A 22,813-nucleotide genomic window follows, 5' to 3' on the forward strand; every position below is an offset into this window, starting at 1 on the left:
GTTGGGTGGTATAATTTCGAGTAATTCATAAATTAAAGGGGACAGAAAACAAAGAAATCGATCCGTTTCTATAAGTGCGTCTTGCTCAAACCATCGGGCGGATGGGTGGAGGGTATTTTCCCGGCGAATTCTCGCGGCGGAGAGCGCTCGAGGGATTCCTGGCTGCCCTCCGTCGAGGTCTTCTCCTGAATCCCTAGTTTTCTAACCCTAGCTTGCGGCCAGTTCGGTTCTTTTTGACGCCGGCAATGGATCTTTCGACCAAGCTCCAGACCCTGGACCTCCGATCAGGATTCCTCTCTGGATCGCCCCTTTTGGACGCTGGAAAGGCGAGAATCCTGCCGCGGGCTTGTCCCTCCTCGGTTTCTCCCGCTCTAAGTAGGCGAGTTGGCGTGTCATTTGTGAAAAAGACCGGCTTTACTAACCCTAGGATCAGAAAGCTTGGCGTTTCGGTCAGGGCCGCCGTGGATACGGCCATCGTGGATTCTGACACCACCGCCGACCTCGAATCCCTCTTCTCTGAGAGCGCCGTCGAGGACGCGTCGGCGAGGCAAGGAAGGAAGAGGTCGAGCACCGGGGCGTCGAGCGTCTCGTCGGGTGTTAGATTAGAGAACATCAGTAAAACCTTCAAAGGTGTGACCTTGCTAAAGGACGTCACCTGGGAAGTGAAGAAAGGGGAGAAGGTTGGGTTGGTTGGCGTGAATGGCGCAGGCAAAACAACCCAGCTGAGGATAATTGCTGGATTGGAGGAGCCTGACACCGGGAATGTGGTCAAGGCAAAGGAGAACATGAAGATTGCGTTCTTGAGCCAGGAGTTTGAGGTTTGCCCAAGCAGGACAGTGAACGAGGAGTTCTTGAATGCTTTCAAGGAGGAGATGGATATTGCAGAGAGGTTGGACAAGGTGCAAAGAGCATTGGAAAGTTCTGTAGAGGACCTAAGCTTGATGGGAAGGCTGCTGGATGAGTTGGACTTGCTTCAGAGAAGGGCACAAGATCTAGACCTAGACGAGGTGGATGTAAAAATTAGTAAGTTGATGCCTGAGCTTGGTTTTGCACCAGAAGATTCTGATCGGTCGGTAGCCTCATTCAGCAGCGGTTGGCAGATGAGAATGTCACTTGGGAAAATTATACTTCAGGTACATTTTAGTTGGCATTTATAAACACTCTAAGGAAGCTAATTGTTCTTGTTCTCTGATTCCTGATATGTTCATTTTGATCACTACAGAATAAAATGTTGAATCAATACCAGTTATTCATATTGTTGCATAGTTATTACATAAACTATTGGCATGAAGAGTGAATATTGGTACTTGTCCTAAAAGATATGTGTCTTACTTTTATGTCTATGGTTAAAAAAGAGTGGTTATAACAATAGGCAGTTAGATGGAGTCACTAGGAATAGATTCATTGACGACATAGATTTTGAATGGTTGGCTATATTTATGATCAGTTTGGAGAGTAAGATTATCAAATTTGGCAAAATCAGTGAATCAAATGTTACAAACCTTGTTTTCTTATTAAGTAGTTATCATTCTTTGCCTAAAAAACATCATTCAAATTATTGCAATTCCTTGACTCATCAGGGATAGAATCTCTATGCATTTGTTTATTAACTACAAATTATGGTTATTGCAGGACCCTGACTTACTGCTTCTTGATGAGCCAACTAATCACCTTGATCTGGACACAATTGAGTGGCTGGAAGGCTATCTTAATAAGCAAGATGTGCCAATGGTTATTATATCACATGACAGAGCTTTCCTCGATCAATTGTGCACCAAAATTGTAGAAACTGATATGGGAGTGTCCAGGACATTTATGGGTAACTATTCTGAGTATGTGCTAGCAAAAGCAGCATGGGTGGAAGCCCAATATGCAGCATGGGAAAAGCAACAGAAGGAGATTGAGCATACAAAAGACTTAATAAATAGATTAGGAGCTGGAGTTAATGCTGGACGTGCATCCAGTGAAGAAAAGGTAACCACTGATCTTGTTCCGGGGAACATTTACACAAATCCTTGACCTTGTCCTCCCTCCAGAATATCTCCAAATCATAGAGGTACTGCTAATGTTTCTAGAATAATGATCATGCATCTTATAGTGGCTCAAGTAATAACTCCGTTATTCCATCTGATAACAAGAACATTCGATTTCAAAATTCACATTTTTGGCTATTTTTCATGATAAAATGCACAAACAACCTAATTATTAATAATATAATACAAACAATACAATACAGATATGTTACCATACAGTAGGTTAACAGTCCTCAAGTAATATGTTACAAATCCAGAAGGTCAAACATTGAAGTACTGAAGGCCTTGATTATATTGGATGACCTTTGTGGAATTTGACAGGTTCACTATGTTATTTTCTATAATTAGTACATATTGTGTCTGTAGTTTCTAGTATATTGAGGTTCAAATGATCTACATGATTTAGCTTTGGGTTACGTGTCATGTTTGTTTTTTGACTCTTTCTGACAATTACCACATTTTGATATCATGCCAGAAATTGGAGAAACTTCAAGGAGAAGGACAAGTTGAGAAGCCTTTTCAGAGAAAGCAGTTGAAAATTAGATTCCCTGAGCGCGGAAGAAGTGGGAGAACAGTCTTAACAATTAAGAATCTAAATTATGGATATGATGATAAGGTAAGTAATATTTCTTTGGCAACGTAAATATGGTGTTTAGCCATAAGGGCTTCCTTTCTTTCAGAAAGAAACAGAATTTACAGATCGGTAGATGTGCTCTGTGTGTGGTTTGGGAGATCATTCTTCTTATCCAGTAACTATATTTTTGGTTTAATGTAGCAGGTGTTGTTTAAAAGGGCAAATCTTTTAGTTGAGAGAGGTGAGAAAATAGCCATTATTGGGCCGAATGGATGCGGAAAGAGTACTTTGCTTAAACTAATTATGGGATTGGAGAAGCCTCAAGGGGGTGATGTTCTGCTTGGGGAGCATAATGTGTTGCCAAATTATTTTGAACAAAACCAGGTAGCTTATGGTCCATCTCTTCAGTTGCTCAGTGATGCGACTTACACTACAAAAGCTAGCATGATGTTGTTGGTTTCAGAAATGAAGAATAAATGCTTATAATTTTGCAACTTAGAGTAGCATTCTTCATCAATTATGTTCTGTTTCATGTTTGTTCGAAAATTAAAGGATGTGCATTATAGTCAACCAGGTCTTGGTAATTCCTTCTGGTCAATTGCTTTCTTTCTATAACAACTTCAAAGAGGTTGTTTAATTCACAATTCCTTAACAGGCAGAAGCACTTGATCTGGAGAAAACCGTGCTAGAAACAGTTGAAGAAGCTGCAGAGGATTGGAGAATTGATGATATAAAAGGTCTCCTTGGCCGTTGTAACTTCAAATCGGACATGCTTGATAGAAAGGTTTCTCTTTTGAGTGGTGGAGAAAAGGTATGTAACCTGGTCGTAGTATTTTCTTACTCTCATATGTCATTTCAATCTTCCACTTTTTCTTTTTTTAATTCAGTGGAACTTTGTTTTATTTGTAAAAGAGAGGTACCTTGAATCATAACTAGATTGGTCTCAGTCATGTTTGCCAATTCATGTTATTTTCATGTTTGAATTGTTAGACTAAAGTCTACTGACCTCTATATTGTTCTTCTCAACAAATTACATTTTCTTGATAATATGATAGAGTAATATTCCCCAGTGCAACTAGCACCAGCAATAATTGAGTTTTTGAGGATGTTCTGGTAAGTTAATGTCATGCGAATCTATCAACATTGGGCAAGAGATCAAAAGACAATTGTAACAGCTGAATGTACATAGAAGAGGTTGCCTTATTTCTTATGTGAAGATCTTTTGGATTACTGTCGATGTAACTATGATATAATACTACAGTAGTGATAAATGTAACGTATGTATATTAATGTGCAAGAATATGAAACACGATAGTTTAATTGTTGTATTCATTATGGTACCTTTAGCTTATTTCTGACCTTCTGAAATAGAATTAACAAAGTCTGCTTGGAAGTCCATGAAGCGAATTAGCTTCAGTTCTTCTGACCAATGATCATCGTTTTTCTTGGACAAGTACAAAGCGGGTGGCACATACCGGTCTGAACGCTAACTGATACGCGGTCTGGTCTGCCGTATAAAAGGGAAGTGGGAAACCCTAAATCCCACTTCCGTGCCACCTCTGCTTCTCACGTGATCCAGTATGCGGGCCCACCCCGGTCCAGTCCGTCGTATATTCATCATTCATATACCATTTGCTAGACTTATATGTATTAAGCAGCATCATGTATGTGCATTGTATCTGCATGTTCATATCGTATTGTATGCAAGATATTCCAACATGTGCTTACAATTTTTCTGCAGGCACGACTTGCTTTTTGCAAATTTATGGTGAAGCCATCGACTCTTTTAGTTTTGGATGAACCAACCAACCATTTGGATATACCATCAAAAGAGATGCTAGAGGTGTCCTTTTCAACCTTTGATCTCAGTGTCACACTACTATATTTTACATTGTTAGCAGTAATTGACTTGTTATTCTTCTGAAAATTTTATTGTGATGGAACAGGAAGCTATATCAGAGTACCAGGGGACTGTCATTACTGTTTCTCACGATCGTTACTTCATCAGACAGATAGTCAATAGAGTAGTAGAGGTGAAAGATGGAAGTCTTCAAGACTATGCAGGCGATTATAATGTAAATATCTTTACTCATTCATTCTTTGGGTAGAAGAAAGATACTTTCTTATGCAGATATCTATATGCTTTACCTTGTTATTGCTTTCCCTGCGAGTCTGGTGAGGCTTCATCGGAAAAAGTTCATTAATTAAGGCATATTTCCATGTCTGGTCTGCAAGATCTGTTTTAGATTTCCTGTTGCTTTTAAATTTTTCATAAACATCATTAAGTTTGAGCTTCCTCATGCAAATTACTGATCTGTGTTTTTTCATTGTCAAAGCTGGTTAATTGATTTTGTTTATTTATAGCAAAATAGAAGCATTAATTATATCCTTTATCTTTTTTTTACAGTATTATCTAGAAAATAACCTTGAGGCTAGAGAAAGAGAACTGGAGCGTGAGGCCGAGCTGGAAGAAAAGGCTCCAAAGATAAAAGCCAAGTCTAAGATGTCGAAGGTGAAAAATTTCTGACTGTTTAACAATAATGTTTAGGCGGTGGCATTTTCTCTGACACAATTTTGGCTATTGATCTTTTATACAGGAGGAGAAAGAAGCCAGAAAGAAGCAAAAAATGTTGGCTTTTCAGCAAGCGAAAGCAAAATCTAAAGGACTGAAGAATGCAAAGCGCTGGAAGTAGAAGAATGCAAAGCACTAGAAGTCAAAGACTGCAGCACTCAGAAGAATGATGCATGGTGCTCATATGATGATGTCATACGTATTTATGCATAACAAAATCTCAACACTGTAATTAAAGATGTACATAATACAGACACTTCCAGTGAAGTACATACATGACTTGGGGGCTAATTACTAGTTGCCCTGGGTAGAATTTCAACCTTGCTCATGCATCTTGGCTAATCCTATTGATAGTTTATCAATCTTAAGCAAAGCCTCTCTTACTAATCTTCAGGTTGCAAAGTATCCAAGAGACTGTGTTGCAATAATCACTCTTATGGTGCTAGTTACCAGCTGCTACTTTGTGGTTTTCTCGAATGTCTGGAATAATTATCCTTTTATTTGTGTTAAATGATTTTCCATATTATGATGACAACTCCAGCTGTGTCTTTGTCCATGAGAGGCCACCAACATTGGTTGTAATCAAGTTAACTTGTTATGTTGTGACAGGCATTTAAATCTCTGGTTGGTTTTGGCTTCCTAAGCATTATCCTGGTTTTAGTTTACAAACCATGGAGGATTAGTGAGGTACTAACTAGTAAGGGTTTAAATCATAGAGGATTCTCTGATTGACACAGCATGAATGTGGATGTTAATGTGTAATAATAGGGTATTTGAGATGCTGACTTATTTAAGTTTCCCTGAATAGGAGACATCTCAATATGGATTGGATCTCAGATTCAGTATTAAGTAATAGTTCAGGATCACTCGGTTTTACTATTTCATTGAACCCTTTTCCAATTAGTTGCATATTGGTATGCATAATTGTCACAACATCATTATGTATGTTCTTATTGCTACCAGTATATGAACTGCAACAGAACAGTCTTTTGCTCTATGGATAAGCTATAAGTGTAACAACTTTGAATTAGTTCTTCTTCTCTACAATCTGCTCAAGGAGACTGTAGATAATCATGCCATCCACTTGTAACAAATAGATTATTTGTCTTTGCATAAGAACTGTGTGTGTGTCTCCTTCCACCTGCTCTCTTGTTTGAATCATTCAAAGTGTACAAGATGAGCCATGACACAAGCATGACTTCTACCTCTTAGAAAATGTAACCTTAAAAAGAAGAAGAAAAGCCATAATTTTGTGGTGTCATGTCATGGATGACTAGGTGTGTGCATTTGTTTGATGTTTAACAGCTTATAATGAGGCCAATTTGACCTTGAAAAAGAAACTAAATGACATGCTTTCAAAGTATGGTAGATCATTGAACAGGCTTTCAGAGTACTATTTGCCATGACCTACTTGTTAACATTTGAATCTGATTTTATAACAAGTGAAGGACATGTTTTACTTTAAGTTAATTAGATGACTAAACTCATTGGCATGCTTGGATTAGCACCCTGTGAGAAAGAAAAAATAATTCAACTCTCTTAACTATTTTTCCTGTGTTTAGGGTGGAATAACTCAACTTCGACTGTGTTAAAATGCTCCTGTGGGTGTTTTCTTCACAAAGCTGGTGAGAGTGATGCCTACTATTCAGTGTACAGAATGGCAGTTGCCAGTGGACTCCTCCAACCCTCATCAGCTGCTGAATCACATCAATCAATTATTTTGGACCAAATCAAAAGATCAATTACATCATCTTTTATTCATGGACATGTTGCAGAAACATGACATCAGAAACAAGGACCACATCCACTTTATGATTGTTTTGTCATATTCCTCTCTTGGAGCAGGAGAATCCCTTTCTGAAAAGTGCAGCCTGCTGGGCAATGAAAGTATAACTTTCTCTTCATGCTCCTCAGATCTTATATGCATAAGGTTTACCTACAGCTACTAGAAATTTGATGGCATTTGAGTGGCAGCTGTAGTCATATCATCTTTCTTTGCTCTGTCATTGGCAGTGATGATCATATTATCCTTTACTGAACCATGTGCTCTCTTCTATTCAACAACATAATCCAAGGACAGAAAAGCAACCCACAATTCATCATGAAAATTTCTGCATTAGCATGAAACAAAGTACATCATTGCATTCATTTCTGTCAGTGACACAAAAAGTCAAGCTGATTCCAGGCTTAAAGAAAAAAGATACAACTCCAGCAAACCTAAGCAAAGTTTTGCTTAACACATTTGAGTTCCTGACTTCAATTAAACTATGTTTCCAACAGTGACAGGGAGTTTGAACAGCACAAAGAAATATGTGAACTGTTGAGTATATATGATCAAGACTTCAATAATGCTGAGGAAGGAAGCCTCATAAAGAAAGCTTCATTATAAATGCTGAGGAAGACAAGAATGGCTTGTGTACCATTCCAAAGGCCAAAATAAGAGATTAATTAGGTGACATCAAAGAGTTGAAACATCCATATTATGCTGCTTTCAATATTAAAGGACAGGACATGACATTGATAATAACCCAGCAGTGCAAAGTTAGATCTGCATAAGCAATCAAGGACCAATAAGCTTAACATGCATTAATCATACTCATGTGATGCAAAAAAATGACAATGGTTACATGTTTCATACATATTCTACACAAGAAATAGTACACAATTCTTCTTTTTTTTGTTTTTGGTTGCCCAAGTTGACCATTTATTAGCATCTGACAGCTCAGTACTGTAACAGATTGTGCAAGATCTTGTGGTTTTCTATGCTTCAACAGTATTCATGAGCATCTGATCTAGGAATCCTGCCAAACTACTTGTTGATCAACCTTAGTGCAATGCCACATTCCTACAGGATGCAAAGTCTGGCATCTCACATGCTTTTTTATTGCTTTCCACCTTATTTTCCTTTCTTCAAATACCATATTTTGAATCTCAGCAAAGCTTCAGCTTAGACTGAAACTTCTGAGTCTTCAACATATCTCAAGAATGTCATTTGTTTGGAATGTGCTTAGCTTCAACCATCAGCTGTTCTCCTTTTGTTGATATTTCTTTTGTGTGGTGTGGTAATTACCTAACAAAAAGAAAAAAAAAAGATGGAATCTTAGACTGCCACATCAATAATTGCAGGTGATAATTGTTAGTATTCTATTAACTCAAGCTTCTGCTGCCAGCCATGTGGTTAGCATTAACATGCTTCCTTCCTTCTTTCCATTGCTTAATGCTTATTACAGAGAGAGATCAGAGATTGGAAATAAGGCACCAAGGAAAATTCATGAACATGTACTTCTCTACCATCTCTGTTGCTGATCATAACATTGCCTTCAAATCAACATTTTCATCCCTCATATAATGTCACAAATTTATGGAGAAGCTGGAACTATCAGATCCTTAGGCTCTGATTCTTAGTACTTCTCTCATACTTTGACATTGAAGCTTCTCATTTCTTCTTGTTTTTAAGGAAGAAACCCATCTTATAGATGTCATTATCATGTAATGGCACTATTTCTTAGTCAAATATTAACTAAACAAAGGTGACATCATGTTACATGCGGAAATCTCGAAGCAAAACAATAAAAAATTATTGCAACATAGAATCATTTATTATAACATCATATTTAGTCCAAATAGTATTTGGAGGGTTAGAAAATCCAAGTCCAATAAAAATGCACAAAGTTGATGATGACATCTACAATGGGACTAAAACGAATCGCATTGTGTCTCCTTTTTCAAGATTTTATCTTGTAAGAGTAAGATCGTATGGAATTCATTTCAGTGTAGATAATTTTTCCTAGTTTAGACAACTTGAATCAATAAAAACTAATAAACCATTTCATGATGTCACCAATTTAGATTTCACTTCCTTTAGATTCTTTCGAATATTCCTCATTAGTTAGTGTGGTTGGATTTGGTCGAGTCCAATAGCCGCATTCATGTCGGTTCCCGATGCGGTGCCTCGCGTCGCAGGTCGATGCGACACAATCCTCTCCAGTAATGGATGGTCCATTGAGGACTGACATCATCGACTGGACGGCGCAAGTAATGGAGGGGATACCGGCGGCTTCCCCATCACCCGTTTCCATTGCGCTGTCTCTCCCTCGCCCTTTGGCTCCACCGCTACATAAGTTGGCCGCTCGATTTCCCCTTCTCCTCTCGGCCTCCGTGTCGAACCTTCCGCGCGCGCGAGAGAGAGGAGAGCAACAAGCTGCGATCTTTCGATGTTTCTGCTCTCGGTTTCGCCGCGGGATCCTCTCAGGTCCTCCCTCTCCTTTCCCTGTCTGTGTTCTTTGTGATTTCGTGCAAGTCCTTCCCGATGGCTAAGGATTAGGGTTCTTGATGTCATCATGTGTTCGTAGTTTAGAGCTGTTGTCTGATTGGTTTGTGATGGGATTTGACGTTCCCCTGACTTCGATTAGGCGGATCAAGTTTTTCTTTTTCGGCAATTTCGGTTCTCTGGAACGGTGGGGTGTGTGTGTGTGAGTCTTTGGTTTTCAGTCGATCTTGTTGTTCTAGAAAGAAAGGGAGAGTTTTGGTAGAAGAGCAGTAGCTCAAGTTGTTTAGATATGCTGCTATAAGCTATAGATTTTGGTTGGTTGTATGTGAATTGGAAGGGCCTTTGGGCGGTAGTTTGGCTGGTGACGATTTGTGGAGCTTCTTGATGGAAGAAGTCCACCCACATCTCCATATAAAGGTTTAGATCAGTAAAATCTCCATATCCCGATGAAAATTACTGTCTTCTTTCAGCCATGATAGACAGCATGTGGCGTCCCCCCTTCATGATAGCATACGTCCTATGTGTCTGATTATTAGGAACTTGAATATCTAAAAGTAAATTCATGGTATCATTCATGATAGGGTGGATCTCTTCAGTGTTGTTGTTGGAAGTTTCCTATGAAATCTTATTTTTCATTTATTTGAAGAAATGTTATGAAGTTTGAATTACTTTTTTATTCTGAACAAATTCAAGTAATTTTATCTAAACATTATTTCTGGTAAGTGTCAAACAAATTGATGAAACTTAAACTCTAGATGGCACCAGTTTTATATATTGTGACTTGTTATTGAATATTAAGATGTATTATTATGTTTAAAACCCCTATACCTTGTGCTAAAAGCAAAAAATATGTTAACTCGATCTATGCTTTTTCTTTCTTATTAATGGTTCCAAAGATATTTTTGGGATTTAGAATCGTTTTTTCTACATATGCATATGTATATTCAGTGGAATGACAAGAAATGATAAAATGCTTTTGGAATGGCTCTATATTATTAAACGCTTTCTATTTTGTATTTTGTTTAGATTGAGCTCAGGATGAAGTTGAATTGTCTTCTGTCGGTTTAGATTGATATAGCCTTTAGTGATTTGCTTGTTGGTGTATATGGTTAAGCTAAATTTGTTATCTTTATTTGATCACTTTCACTATGCATGCCAAGCTTATATTTTGGTTATTGGATACTGACTGAGAAGCTTCAAGAGGCGGTTTAAGAGGTTCAATGCTTTCGTTGCCTATATGTTTAAAATCCTTGATCATTTTATTAGCAACCGAGTCAGAATTGTTTGGTTGTATACTTTTATATATGAAAATCCTTTATTATCTTAGGCAACTCAAACCTACATTTGGTGGTGACTTGTATCCATATGAATTTTCTATGTGATATAGATTATTGCTATAACTTTTTGTTTAGAAATTGGTCATGCTTTAGAAGTATAAGCATCAAAATAAAATTTTCAGTTTTTCAGTTCTTGTTGCCAGGGTTTGCAAAACATATGTGTAGTTACTTTTAATTGCACTTCATCATTTGCAGCTTTATAATTATATTCTGATGAGTGCATGATCTATAGAAGCATTTTGATCATTAATCTTATTCCTAAGATGTTCTGTAAATTCTGTTTTCCCATATTGGTCTAATGAAGCTTTCTTAATTCTTTCTTATCATGCAGCCTTGTATATTATTCTCAAGAACTTTACTCCCCAAGCTGTCAATATAACAATGGAAGCTAAGATAATCTTTTCATAAAGTTGATTCAATTGACATCTCATAGATGTCATGGTTTTCTATTGGTGGATGCTGCAATTTCTAATTGCCCTCTACTTGTAAATTTCCTTTGCGATCAACTAATAAGTAATGGACAGAGCAGACACTTCAGGCTTTGTTAGTGGTGGAAGTTGCAAATTGACATTCCACGCTTATTTTCATTTCACTTATTCTATCATCCTTAAAGCCAAAGCTTCAAGAATGATTCACTAATATATAGAGCTGGAAGTCCTCTGCATCCTGGCCTTCCTTCTGCGGCCTACCTCTGTCCAACCTCGTTTTTGCAACTTTTCCATTGACGGATATGACGAATTCAACCATGGCAGATCTGTCAAAGGAAAAGCAACCTTTGATGAGTTTTCTAGTGACAGAAGCAGGGAACTTCTCAAGATCTGGCACAAGCATCAGCATGGGTGACACAACATTGCGCTTGAACTCCTCAAGCTACGAAACCTGCAGAACTGGTAAAGGAGTATGTTCTCTGAGCAATCACGAGCTTTCTGCTACGGATGATGGTTGTCGTTTGGTTCTTGGTCTAGGTCCAACTCCAACTTCTTATGCTTCAGAGTATTATTGCATTGCTGGTGGAATTAATAAAACAAAAGAAACTGCCACTTGTACAAACCAAAGCTGGAGCTTGGAAACTGATAGTAACATGTTAGAACTTGGACTTTCAAGAGGAAATGTGGAACCAATGGTTACCGTGGATGGCAATGCAAATTCTTCCTCTTCCAACTCCAAGCAAATATCCAGTGAAAAGCATCACCTGATTCCAGTTGTTGATGAAAGTTCAACATCAGCCAAGAGAAACTCAGGGGGATATATGCCATCTCTCCTATTTGCCCCGAGGCTGACAATTTCTATTGGTATGGTAGATGCTCCAGGGACCCATGATCCATCAGACACTGGAGCTGATGAAATCACTGATAACAATCATCTTCAGTATGATCTTCACCAAACGACTGAGCACTTGTCTGCTTCTGAGTCATCAGCTGGTGCTTTTTCTGCCTCTCCTAGTGTCTCTCAGAGAATCCATCACCGTCATCCTAGGAAATGCATGTTCGAGGGCTGTTCTAAATGTGCAAGGGGGGCATCTGGTCTATGCATTGGACATGGAGGCGGTCAAAGGTGCCAGAAACCTGGGTGTAATAAGGGCACTGAGAGCACTGCAGCTTTCTGCAAAGCTCATGGAGGAGGCAGGAGATGCCAGATGCTTGGATGCACCAAGAGCGCTGATGGTAAGACAGATTTCTGTATTGCTCATGGAGGTGGGCGCCGGTGCACTCATTTAGGATGCGCTAAAGCTGCACGAGGTAAATCAGGTTTGTGCATCAAGCACGGAGGCGGGAAGAGGTGCATTGTAGAGGGGTGCACTCGTAGTGCTGAGGGCCAGCCAGGGCTATGCATCTCCCATGGTGGAGGGCGTAGATGTCAATATCCTGATTGTTGGAAAGGTGCACAGGGGAGTACCAATTACTGCAAAGCTCATGGCGGAGGAAGGCGATGCATTTTTCAGGGTTGTACTAAGGGAGCCGAGGGAAGCACACCCCTGTGCAAGGGGCATGGTGGTGGTAAACGGTGTCTTTTTGAGGGTGGTGGGGTATGCCCGAAGAGCGTCCATGGTGGGACACAGTTCTGTGTGGCACATGGAGGGGGTAAGAGGTGTGCTGTTGCGGGGTGCACAAAGAGTGCCCGTGGCCGCACTGATTGCTGTGTGCGCCATGGTGGGGGGAAACGATGCCACTTTGAGGGGTGCAATAAGAGCGCACAGGGGAAGACAGATTTCTGCAAAGCCCATGGTGGGGGTAAACGGTGCACATGGGCCCCAGGCTGTGACAAGTTCGCAAGGGGAAGGAGTGGACTCTGTGCGGCTCATGGTACGATGATGGCCGCCCAGCAAGAGTGCGAGGCTGGGAAGACTGGGGGAATGATTGGTCCAGGCCTCTTCCAAGGGATTGTCGCCTCATCCGTCACAGTTGGAAGCAGCATGGACAATGGTTATACCTCTGCAGGTTTTAGCTCTGTTTCAGACTGTGTTGAGTCACAAGCAAATGCGAGACAGCATCAGCTTCACATTCCGCCGCAGGTTCTGGTCCCCATGTCCATGAAATCTCCTCCTCCATCAGTGTCAATTGGTTTTGGTGGAGGTGTCGACGACAGCCAGGAGAAGAACTCTGGGTTTGTGGTCCCTGAAGGGAGGGTGCATGGTGGGAGCTTGTTGTCTCTACTGAATGGGAGCTTAAAGAATGCTGTGGATGCAGGGTTTGTTTGATGTTCCTTCTGATAGTTTCCCTCGAAACGAAGACAAGCAATAAAAGTTGGGTCTCTGATGAACTGTATCGCATTATGTTCAGTGTTCTTATGCCTCCTTGTTTCTGGAAGAACTAATAATTTGTTGCCCTGCGGCTTGCTGCAACAGGATTTATGGCAACCTCTTTGATGTAAAGCAACGTATTCTTTTCCATTCTTAGTTTTTCTGTTGGGTTGTGATTTGTGTTATGTCATGAACTTCGTGGACGTGGGTGTGAGCATATTTTTCTGTGGAGTTGGAACTGAAATGCCTCGTTATATTTGTAATGTTTGTAAGCTTATGGTTTAGTCTGGCTTTGAAATGTAAACTTCTTGTTCGCTGTAGGCTTATGATTGTAGTTATTGGAGCTTCTGGCTTGTCATTCTTGGTTACCATTTGAATCCACAAATTATGCCGTACTGGTTGATTTGTATGTGAAGAACTTCTGGATATGACTTGTAAAAATCTGCTTTAAAGGTGCAAGCAGTTTTGACTCTCATGATTCATGAAGCTGACTGTAAGTCTAGCTGGTCTCATCAGTGTTCTTTGGAATTCCATTAAAGCTGCTAATGGAGAAGGCTCTAAATGAAATCAAATTCATGTATTAAGTTCTTTGGGAGAGTCGATCTGTATCTTCTTACTTGCAGGTTGTTTCTCTGTCGAGTACTTTCTTCTCTACTTTGCACCATTTCAAGATTAAAGTTGAGGCTGTTCTATCAAGCAAGGGGGTTTCTCAGTCGAGGTCGAGCCACAAGCACACACAGTCAAAATCATCAGCTGCTGAACGAGCATGAGCAAGAAGGCAAACTGTTGACTTCAAGTTAGCAGAACCAAAACCGCGTTCGTGAATCCGTGTGATCGTCTTCTCCGCGGTTGCGTGTGTTTGACTTATGTTCATCGTGCATCATCAGAGGGTGATTGGTTTGGATCACCACAAGATGAACACTGCTGGAGACGTGGTCTCCATGAAGGCTTTAACCTTGCCGTCCTAATCTTTCCTGGCAAAATTAGCCTTCTTTCTCAACCAAATCCGATCACATTGTCCCATCAGAGAGAGAGAGAGAGAGAGAGAGAGAGTAGCGTTGAAAGGTAAATCCATGTCTATTTCAATAAAGAAATCAACTACAAACAAGATGAACGGATGTACAGATTCCATTGTGGAATCTGAAACACGAGAAAAGATCCAATTTTGATACCATCTGCGGTCTCTCTCTCAATTCTCCTGAGAGTAGAACTCTATAATTTCCTTCAAGTTGAGCTGCAACAAAGAAGAAGAGGAGGAGGAGGAGGAGCTGTCGTTGTAGACCAACCAGAGCATGTGCTCGAAGAGGATGTGGTCGACGTCGACAAAGATGGCGCCTTTCCGCCTCGACCCCCTCCCCTGCCGCCCGTCCCGCGCCACCATCTCCATCAGCACCCGCAACGGTTCCTTCTCGAGGACGAAGCGGTCGACCAGGAACACCCGCCTCTCCTTCCCCACCACCAACTTCACCGCCGACTCCTCGCCGTCAGAGGAGTCTTCCAAGGTGAGCGCGCGGTAGCCGAGACGGGAAAGGGTGGATGGGCGTCGGAGGAAGACGCAGCAGCCGACGGAGGCGGCGTCAGACTGGCGATCCCGAGGCGAATACATCATCGAACCGGATACAGAGGCGAGGACAGAGCGTGCGATCGTGCTCTTGGCTGCCTGCCTTGATGGACTCGGTGTTAGGGTTATATAGACTTTGGACGCGGTGTTGTAATTATCCTCGAGGCGAAGCGGGAGGCGCGTCCCCATTAATTATTTTAGGAAAGTGCGATCAAATACTCATATTTATATATTTCATAACTTGTGAAATATTAGTCAAATATTTAAAAAAATCCGATGAAAGCAGGATTTGAGTCACCTTAAGATTAACCCTCAAAATCTTTACGCATTCAAAATATATATAATACATAGAATAAAATTTCGAATCTTCAACTTTTGGTAAGTGAATATGGTACGATCATCCCCCTACCTATTTTATGTTAGATGTAAAAATATGTCGGATGAGGGTTTCGAACCGTAATTTATAATAAATGAATTTGGTATGTTGTCACTAAACTTATTTTAAATAAAAATATATTAGATGAGGTTTTGAATCCATAATGTATGATACGTTTGGGTCATCAGTATCAAATTAATATTTAAAGTAAAAAAAAAAAATATTAATCACAGGTATTTTAGATTTAAATATTTTAGATAAATATTTAGACAAATATTTTAGATATAAACATATCAAATAAGATTTTGGACCTAAATTGTATATCTTTTATTTTTAACTCAAACTAATTAATTATGGTTTTTTTAATACACATAAAATGGAACAGATATATATTACCAGTGCCTAGTGAGTTATATATAATTATATCAAAATTCACAAGAATAAATACTATTTTTGGGTGGATGTAAAGCATCTATAACAGTGGTGAAGACCACGTCCACAAAAGGCAGGTGTGAAGAGAAAACAAAAAAGTCCTCCCCCTCCTTCCCTTCTTCTTCGTTTGATAGATGTGTCATGGATTGACAGACCTTCTTTTTGACTTGTTCTATCATCTATATCGTAGACGTAGTCTTCTACCTAATGATTGAAGAGCGACCAATATCAATATATATATAGTTAATTAGTTAATTATATTTAGTATTATGATTCTTATACTTAAATAATTATATTAGCATCCTTAATTAAAGGGAAACATCTAGATCCATTTACCATAACGTTGTTAGTTCTATAAAAAAATATATAAAAAATAAATAATAAAAAAATAATTTTAATATTCTAATTAGTAGTGATGGATGATATCAGCAGTAGCAAATGACGGTACCGTAACGACAAGAGGTGAGGGTTATTTGATAACTACGTCGACGTTGATGTAGAGTTACCTTCATCTTTCGTCGTCATTCTCCTCATCGATAACAGTCATTAAAGTATTAAAATGATCTTTTATCTATTTATTTTCATGTTCTCTTTAATAAAATCGATAATATTATGATAAATAAATATAGATATTTTACTTAAAGATAATTTAATCTTAAAAAAAATAAGAGGTGCTCTTCGATAATAAATGAAAAAAAAGATGCTGATCTTGAAAAAATAAAATAAATTTTTTTCAATAAAATATCTCTAGACACGTGTGTATATATACACGTATTTTTCTCTGCTTCCCTGTGCACTTGGTTTTGATGCAAATATGCGATATCAGTGCGCCTGGGCTCCACGTACGACGCGACGTGTCCCATGCAACGAGGAGGCAGGGCGCCGAAGAGGGGAGCGGTTAAAGCACCTGCTTCCCGTCTCACCTGCTACCGGCACTCGTCATGGACGCAGCAGCAAAGAAAACCTTCGTCACGGCGTGTTCCTCCTCCCTCGTCCTGTTGCTCCTCCTCCTCCTCCTCATCTCTCCTCGCCAAACGTTTCCGTCGCCGGTCCAGGGTGCCGGCTATGGAGGTGGAGAGGGGGGGCAGCAGCAACAGCAGGGCCCGCAGCCGGCCGAGCGGGCCATCGGCCTCACCGGATTCGCGAACCTGTGGGATGCCGTCAGGACCTGGGCCAATCTTGCCTGGATGAATCTTCGGCCACCTGACTCGATGTCCGTCTTCTGCTTCTCCGAATCTCCCTCTCATCGTCCATGGCCGTTATTGTCTTTGTTCTTCAGGTCCTCTGTGTATGTTCGTAAGGTGTTCGACAAAAGTAATTGAATGATGTGACACTTGGTGCAGGAAAAACAATGGAAGGAGTGAGTCGAGCGCAGGGGAGGTGGTGAAAGAAGCAGCCTCGAGGAGCTTCGAGACGAGCAAGGAGGCGGTGGGGCAGGCGGCGGAGTCGGCAGCGAAGACAGCAGAGGACGCAGTCCGCAAGAGCAAGGAGAAGGTGAAGCGGACTGCCTCCGTGGCTGGTGGAGAACCGGATGCAGAGCTTTAGATCGATTCTTACTTACGTCTACGGTTGTAGCAGCGTCTGTAATCTCTCCTCTCTTACTATAGCTTGATGTGGTCTCTTTTCTCTCTGATTGTAGAAAGAATGGTTCCAATGGTTTCTTGTGCATCTCTCCTTTGTGATCTTTTGTTTCCAATGTTCTTCAGATGCTTGCAAGAGTTGTCTGTCTGTATTTTCCTCAAGCGGATGGTGTGCAACTATCTTCACGTGCAAGTACCACTCACATTGCCGTAATTGCAACTGCAGATGATACAGTTAGTGTTTGAGTGATTAAAATGAGATTGCAACTTAAGAAGCATCACAAGTTTTTTAGCTTCTTTACATCAAAGATTTGATGTAAAGAAAAGAAATATTGCATCTCCTGGAGAAAAAACCAAAACCAAAACCATCATTAGATCGTATTCTTGCAGTCAAAGGAACAACTTCGTAACCCTAACCATTTTGCACACAAAGAGAACAGTCGTAATCCAAAGAAAATGAGGGAATTATCTCCTGAATTGATCATTACGATCATTTATGGTGGAAAGTTTCTGTCCCAATCAGAATTTATAGTGGAAAAGGAGAAGAAGTTGCTGTAGAGGAGTGAAGATTGACCTAGCACAGTGCAAACAATCTCTCGTTCTTCTCCTTTTTTTCCCCCAGATTCGAACTTTTCTCCGAAACAAGAATGGGGTGGACGAAGAAGGCGTGGGAACGAAAGCAGAGACATCCCCCGGGTGCCGGAGATCCCGGGCAAGATCACGGCCTTCCAAAGCCGCTGTCCGAGGTCCCAGATCGCCTCCCCGAACTCGCGCGCACTACCAAGGCCGCCGTGTGGGCTTACACCGGAAGACGAGAGATCCCCGAGGACCCACTTCGTCTCCGGGCCCACCACAAAGGGTTAATCTTGGCGGACGAGGGGTTGCCATTAGAGATCGGCCCCCGAAGATAAAAGCGGAATCCATGGCGTTCCGCTCCTTCCCAGCCGAAATCTCCAAGCCCACGGCGTGGCCGCCGCCTCTAAGAGGTACCGCTTCTCTTCTCCCTCTCAAGATTGTTTCTTCTAGTGAAGTATCTTTGGAAGATCGGTGTTTTTTTTTCTTGAATTATGGTTTTGACTCCATCCATCTAATCCTTGATTGAGGTTTCAGCGAACGATCCTTCCAATTCTGCTGCGATTCTTGGTTTGTTGATATGATTGTGTTGGATGGGATTCAACTGCTTAGGTTGCTTCTGTTCTTAATCGATGTAGGGGGTAATGCGGCTCGCTTGCCCGTTAATGCTTGCGCGGCGATGACTTGCTCTGTGGCTGCGGACGGAAACAGGCGATCGAAGCTTGTTTGGGTGTGGACTGAGAGCAGGCAGGTGATGACTGCAGCGGTTGAGAGAGGGTGGAACACCTTCCTCTTTCGCTCGGAACCACGATCCAACGACCTTGCCAATGAATGGTCATGTGAGCTACTAATGCCCGGGTTTCCCTATCCTCCGAATCAAAGCTAGGGTTGGATCTCCAGAACTGTGTTGTTTCTGATGATTGGTCTGGAAACAGTAGTGACTTATTTCTTGATCTCTGAAATGCATCTTCTTTCTTGCAATCTGTGTTTGCCGCATTCATCCGCATGTACTCTTCTCCAACATGTTGCGGTATCAGCTTGTTGGGTGTGCTTTAAGGATTAAGATGCTGTAACTTCAGCTACCTTGTTTTATGTTCTTATTTTTTCATGCCACACCAGTCTAACATGGTATGGGTTTGAAGAATGCATTCCTATACATTCATCTGACTTGTTGAACATTGTGTGCTTCCATCTTATTCTTGCTAAACTGTTTTTGGTATCATCTGTGCAGCAATTGCCCTGATAACGCCTCTCTTTATTGATGGGAAGCAGCTGTTTGATGGACAAAGCAGAAAAATTGCATCCTTCTATGAGGTTTCATCTCCACAAGAACTGGAGCTCTTCCAACCAAACACAGAAGAAGTAGACAACGTTGTCATAAATTTCCAGAATGAATGGCAGGTTCTCTGCTCGCTCTTGTTTCCCTTCTCATGAAATAAAACATGTTGTTAGTTATTCAGTGTTTGAAGTTGGTATTGTTAATGACTGGTTTATATATCACCATGGAAATGGAGACAAAAGTTTAGCATAACAAGTTTGGATTTAGATAGCTCAATCATATATATTTGTGTTACAGGATTAGGAAATTATGCTAGTTTCCTTGTGCATCCTGTGTATATGGGATTTTAATAAAGACAATTATCTTTTTTGATGACTTCAATAACCTATTATGCATTTCAAAGGTTATACCTGCGGAGAACATTGTCGCAGCATTCCAAGGGTGTAATAGGACTGTCTTAGCAGTTTCAGCTACTTCAACTGAAGCACAAGTGTTTCTTGAGGTAATTTTATATTTTAGCAATTGAAAGAATGGAGCAAGTTTAGAAAAAGAAACAAAAAAAAAAAAGATTCTCAATCTTGGTAATTATCAGTGTCTGCTCTCGTTGTGCCATTTGAGATAACTTCCTAAAAGCATTTCACACTTTCTAATTTAGGCCTTGGAGCAAGGTCTCGATGGAGTTGTTCTGAAGGTTGAAGACATGGGAGAAGTTCTCAGACTTAAGGTACCTTGTGAGACATACATATCATTTTTCAGCTTCTATAAAATAGCGGTTCTCTTTTCCTATTAAAATTGCTATTTTTTCACCATAGTTGTAGGTAACTATAGCAATTTGCAAAACCAAGCACACCAAACTCCAAGAGCAGTCGTAGAATAGAGATGCAACTGTGAGAGACTCTCATAAATGGCTTGATTATTGATGCCAGAAATGTATCACATAAATGGTTTGCTACATGAACTAGACAACCAGAGGATGAATTAGCTTAGCAATTTTTCTGATGAATTGCTTCCTTCTTTTACTTTATGCAACTTGAGTGGATAATTTCTTCTAGTGTCATCATGGAAGGCTTTCACGGTGCCCTTCCATCAATGAGTTGTGCCAGGAATTTGGCATGTGCTCTGTAACATGGACCAAAAAGGGTAAGGAACGTGCACTAGTGGTTAGAATAGATGTCTTTCACCAGTCGCACTTTTTTCACTATCTGGATCTAATTTAAAGATGAACAAAATGCTTCTCGATATATCTGTGGGCTCATGCACTTCGCCATGCATTAAGATTTTATTTGTGAAATCTTGAGTGGATATCATGAATTGACAAATTCTTCATGGCTGTTTATAGTTCTTCATTGAATCAGTTTTATGTACATTCTAATAATTATTTCTCATACTGGTCAATATCTTCAGGAGTATTTTGACAGAAGAAATGAAGTCAGGAATATGTTAGCCTTGACTAAGACAACTATAACTCGGGTAGAAGTGGTTGGCATGGGTGACCGTGTATGTGTGGACCTTTGCAGTCTCATGCGACCGGGTGAAGGCCTTCTGGTCCATCTTATCTTCTTTTTAAAAAAAAATTCTCCTTTCTGTTTCATAATTATCATATCATGACAGAGCTAATGAAAGAGTGAATACACTTGATGTGAAGTCCTTTTCCTTAGTTTGTCGAGACGTCTAAAATTGCAAGATTTTGATAACATTGTGTTTTGTTTTGTAGGTTGGTTCTTTTGCTAGAGGGCTTTTCTTGGTTCATTCAGAATGCTTGGAGTCAAATTACATTGCTAGCAGACCTTTCCGAGTAAACGCTGTTAGTATCAACTTAGCAATTTGATTTTTCTCCAGGCTACCTTCTTTTTGATAGCTAACTTTTGTTACTGAAATTATGAATAAGCAGCTCTTTGGAACTACTCACCAAGTACATACTATTAAATTTAGTTATCAATGATCAACATTCTTTCCTTTTTATCGAATGTTGATTTAGCTAAGACAAAACATAGAAGTAGCTCTATTCACTCCTAGGAAGCAGTTCCAGCATGCTGAAAACAACAAAAGAACAAGTGATTCTCGTCAGATTCTGTTAGGTCATCTTTCTCTCAAAGCAAAAATGAATATACGTTGATGGTTAATATATCATGCTGTTTATTAATCTGTAGGGGCCAGTGCATGCCTATGTTGCAATTCCAGGAGGAAAGACTTGCTACCTCTCAGAGTTGCAGGCAGGTAAAGAGGTCATAGTGGTTGACCAAAGTGGTTTACAACGGACAGCAATCGTGGGTCGTGTGAAGATCGAGTCGAGACCACTTATCCTAATCGAGGCAAAGGTTTGACTGTTCCCCCCTGTTTCATTTTAACATGCCAAACTTTAGGTGGTAATGCAAAAACAAGTTTAATCTTTTGCAAGATCCTTGGAACAGTTTGACGTGCCGGTATAGCGAAAAAAAGAGGGGGGTAATTAAGGATAAATGGGACTGGTCTCTGTTTTATCCCTTTGACAAGGATACATCAGTCTGCTACAACTCAATCTCTTGGAGAGAAATACTGAAAAAAAAAAAGAGGAAAAGTTCAAACATATGGTGGTAGAGAAAAATTGTAGAACATTTGATATAGATATGAACATAACTTGTAGTTCTTAAGTTCCAAACTTGTGGTAAATTTTACTGTTTCATATTTTATCGAATATGTCTGTTGCAGGAACACTCAGGAAATGAGACATATAGCATCTTTTTACAAAATGCAGAAACTGTTGGATTAGTCTGCCCTCATGAAGGTTATTTCCTCAGTTCCTTTTCTCAAATCTCATCAAATTCTCAGTTGCTGCTTGCTAACTCTATGATCTCGCGGTGTCCAGGAAACCAGACTACAATTCCAGTCACCTCACTCAAACTCGGAGATGAAGTCATGTTGAGAGTGCAGGGCGGCGCTCGACATACTGGGATAGAAATCCAAGAATTCATCCTCGAGAAATGAAACTGTTGGAATCAATCTCTGGAGGTTCTTCTCTTTTCAAAATTTCTTCTTTGTAAGATTTGTAATCTATCTTCCTCTCCCAAAATATGTTGGATTTGAACAAAAATCAACAGTGTGTGGCAATTCAACTTTCAAATTCCTTTTATTTGCACAGAAAGAAAAATGTGTTGCACATCAACATTCATTGAATCGACTTATATTCTGTTGTGTTTGATTCTACATAACAGCGAGCAGGATTTCTGGTAATTGCTTCTCATAATTGCATATGCATTGGGTTCTAATACATATTTCCATAATGTTCAGCGTCCAACTTGATCAAGGAATACAGAACCTGTTTTGCTGTATCGATCGATGGTTTTTGCTCGGTCTCTGAGAATGATCCAAATCATACCATGGTCTTCAAACTCTTAAATCCACATTTATAAGACAGGACGAGAGAATTCTCGTCTCTTCATCAAATCTAACAATGGAGATCAAGTGTTTGGCCCGACTTTAGCCCATCTCAACTATTCCCAAATCCAA

At 40.1% G+C, this 22,813-nt stretch overlaps 5 protein-coding genes across 7 annotated transcripts; 4 read left to right on the forward strand and 1 right to left on the reverse strand.

Moving 5' to 3' along the window:
- Positions 1-72: 72 nt before the first annotated feature.
- On the forward strand, positions 73-5,498 carry LOC135614649 (ABC transporter F family member 5-like). 2 transcript variants are annotated; one of them, XM_065112224.1, is made up of 9 exons: positions 73-1,133; positions 1,633-1,974; positions 2,509-2,649; positions 2,809-2,991; positions 3,263-3,418; positions 4,349-4,450; positions 4,554-4,682; positions 5,015-5,119; positions 5,205-5,498. In XM_065112224.1, exons 1-9 carry the CDS (start codon positions 246-248, stop codon positions 5,298-5,300), a joined length of 2,142 nt encoding a protein of 713 aa, XP_064968296.1. In that variant the 5' UTR covers positions 73-245; the 3' UTR covers positions 5,301-5,498. The 2 variants fall into 2 exon arrangements, with proteins under 2 accessions (XP_064968296.1, XP_064968297.1); XM_065112225.1 differs by having other exon boundaries at positions 74-1,133; positions 2,812-2,991.
- Positions 5,499-9,241: 3,743 nt separating this feature from the next.
- On the forward strand, positions 9,242-13,846 carry LOC135614650 (uncharacterized). Its single transcript, XM_065112227.1, has 2 exons — positions 9,242-9,431; positions 11,118-13,846. Exon 2 carries the CDS (start codon positions 11,517-11,519, stop codon positions 13,482-13,484), a length of 1,968 nt encoding a protein of 655 aa, XP_064968299.1. The 5' UTR covers positions 9,242-9,431; positions 11,118-11,516; the 3' UTR covers positions 13,485-13,846.
- A 738-nt stretch (positions 13,847-14,584) lies between these two features.
- LOC103987475 (auxin-responsive protein SAUR77) lies at positions 14,585-15,203 on the reverse strand. The gene has a single exon (XM_009405791.3). It carries the CDS (start codon positions 15,133-15,135, stop codon positions 14,716-14,718), a length of 420 nt encoding a protein of 139 aa, XP_009404066.2. The 5' UTR covers positions 15,136-15,203; the 3' UTR covers positions 14,585-14,715.
- Positions 15,204-16,741: 1,538 nt separating this feature from the next.
- Positions 16,742-17,600, forward strand: LOC103987476 (uncharacterized). Its single transcript, XM_009405792.3, has 2 exons — positions 16,742-17,108; positions 17,239-17,600. Exons 1-2 carry the CDS (start codon positions 16,837-16,839, stop codon positions 17,438-17,440), a joined length of 474 nt encoding a protein of 157 aa, XP_009404067.2. The 5' UTR covers positions 16,742-16,836; the 3' UTR covers positions 17,441-17,600.
- Positions 17,601-18,018: 418 nt separating this feature from the next.
- Positions 18,019-22,436, forward strand: LOC103987478 (uncharacterized). 2 transcript variants are annotated; one of them, XM_009405793.3, is made up of 10 exons: positions 18,019-18,461; positions 18,687-18,887; positions 19,280-19,449; positions 19,731-19,829; positions 19,983-20,051; positions 20,732-20,872; positions 21,042-21,131; positions 21,478-21,645; positions 22,016-22,091; positions 22,173-22,436. In XM_009405793.3, exons 1-10 carry the CDS (start codon positions 18,398-18,400, stop codon positions 22,289-22,291), a joined length of 1,197 nt encoding a protein of 398 aa, XP_009404068.2. In that variant the 5' UTR covers positions 18,019-18,397; the 3' UTR covers positions 22,292-22,436. The 2 variants fall into 2 exon arrangements, with proteins under 2 accessions (XP_009404068.2, XP_009404070.2); XM_009405795.3 differs by lacking the exon at positions 18,019-18,461 and adding an exon at positions 18,464-18,578.
- The last annotated feature ends 377 nt before the right edge of the window (positions 22,437-22,813 follow it).

Source organism: Musa acuminata, chromosome BXJ2-6 (assembly GCF_036884655.1).
Source record: "Musa acuminata AAA Group cultivar baxijiao chromosome BXJ2-6, Cavendish_Baxijiao_AAA, whole genome shotgun sequence".
Lineage (NCBI taxonomy): Eukaryota > Viridiplantae > Streptophyta > Magnoliopsida > Zingiberales > Musaceae > Musa > Musa acuminata.

Excerpts from the sequence above, each read along its gene's own strand:
- LOC103987475 (XM_009405791.3), bottom strand. The coding sequence starts at position 15,135 with ATGATGTATTCGCCTCGGGATCGCCAGTCTGACGCCGCCTCCGTCGGC.
- LOC103987478 (XM_009405793.3), top strand. The coding sequence starts at position 18,398 with ATGGCGTTCCGCTCCTTCCCAGCCGAAATCTCCAAGCCCACGGCGTGG. Across the intron at positions 21,646-22,015 it reads TTATCCTAATCGAGGCAAAG|GAACACTCAGGAAATGAGAC; the intron begins GTTTGACTGTTC and ends TGTCTGTTGCAG. Across the intron at positions 22,092-22,172 it reads ATTAGTCTGCCCTCATGAAG|GAAACCAGACTACAATTCCA; the intron begins GTTATTTCCTCA and ends CGCGGTGTCCAG.
- LOC135614650 (XM_065112227.1), top strand. The coding sequence starts at position 11,517 with ATGACGAATTCAACCATGGCAGATCTGTCAAAGGAAAAGCAACCTTTG.
- LOC103987476 (XM_009405792.3), top strand. The coding sequence starts at position 16,837 with ATGGACGCAGCAGCAAAGAAAACCTTCGTCACGGCGTGTTCCTCCTCC. Across the intron at positions 17,109-17,238 it reads CTTCGGCCACCTGACTCGAT|GAAAAACAATGGAAGGAGTG; the intron begins GTCCGTCTTCTG and ends CACTTGGTGCAG.
- LOC135614649 (XM_065112224.1), top strand. The coding sequence starts at position 246 with ATGGATCTTTCGACCAAGCTCCAGACCCTGGACCTCCGATCAGGATTC. Across the intron at positions 2,992-3,262 it reads ATTATTTTGAACAAAACCAG|GCAGAAGCACTTGATCTGGA; the intron begins GTAGCTTATGGT and ends ATTCCTTAACAG. Across the intron at positions 3,419-4,348 it reads TTTTGAGTGGTGGAGAAAAG|GCACGACTTGCTTTTTGCAA; the intron begins GTATGTAACCTG and ends ATTTTTCTGCAG.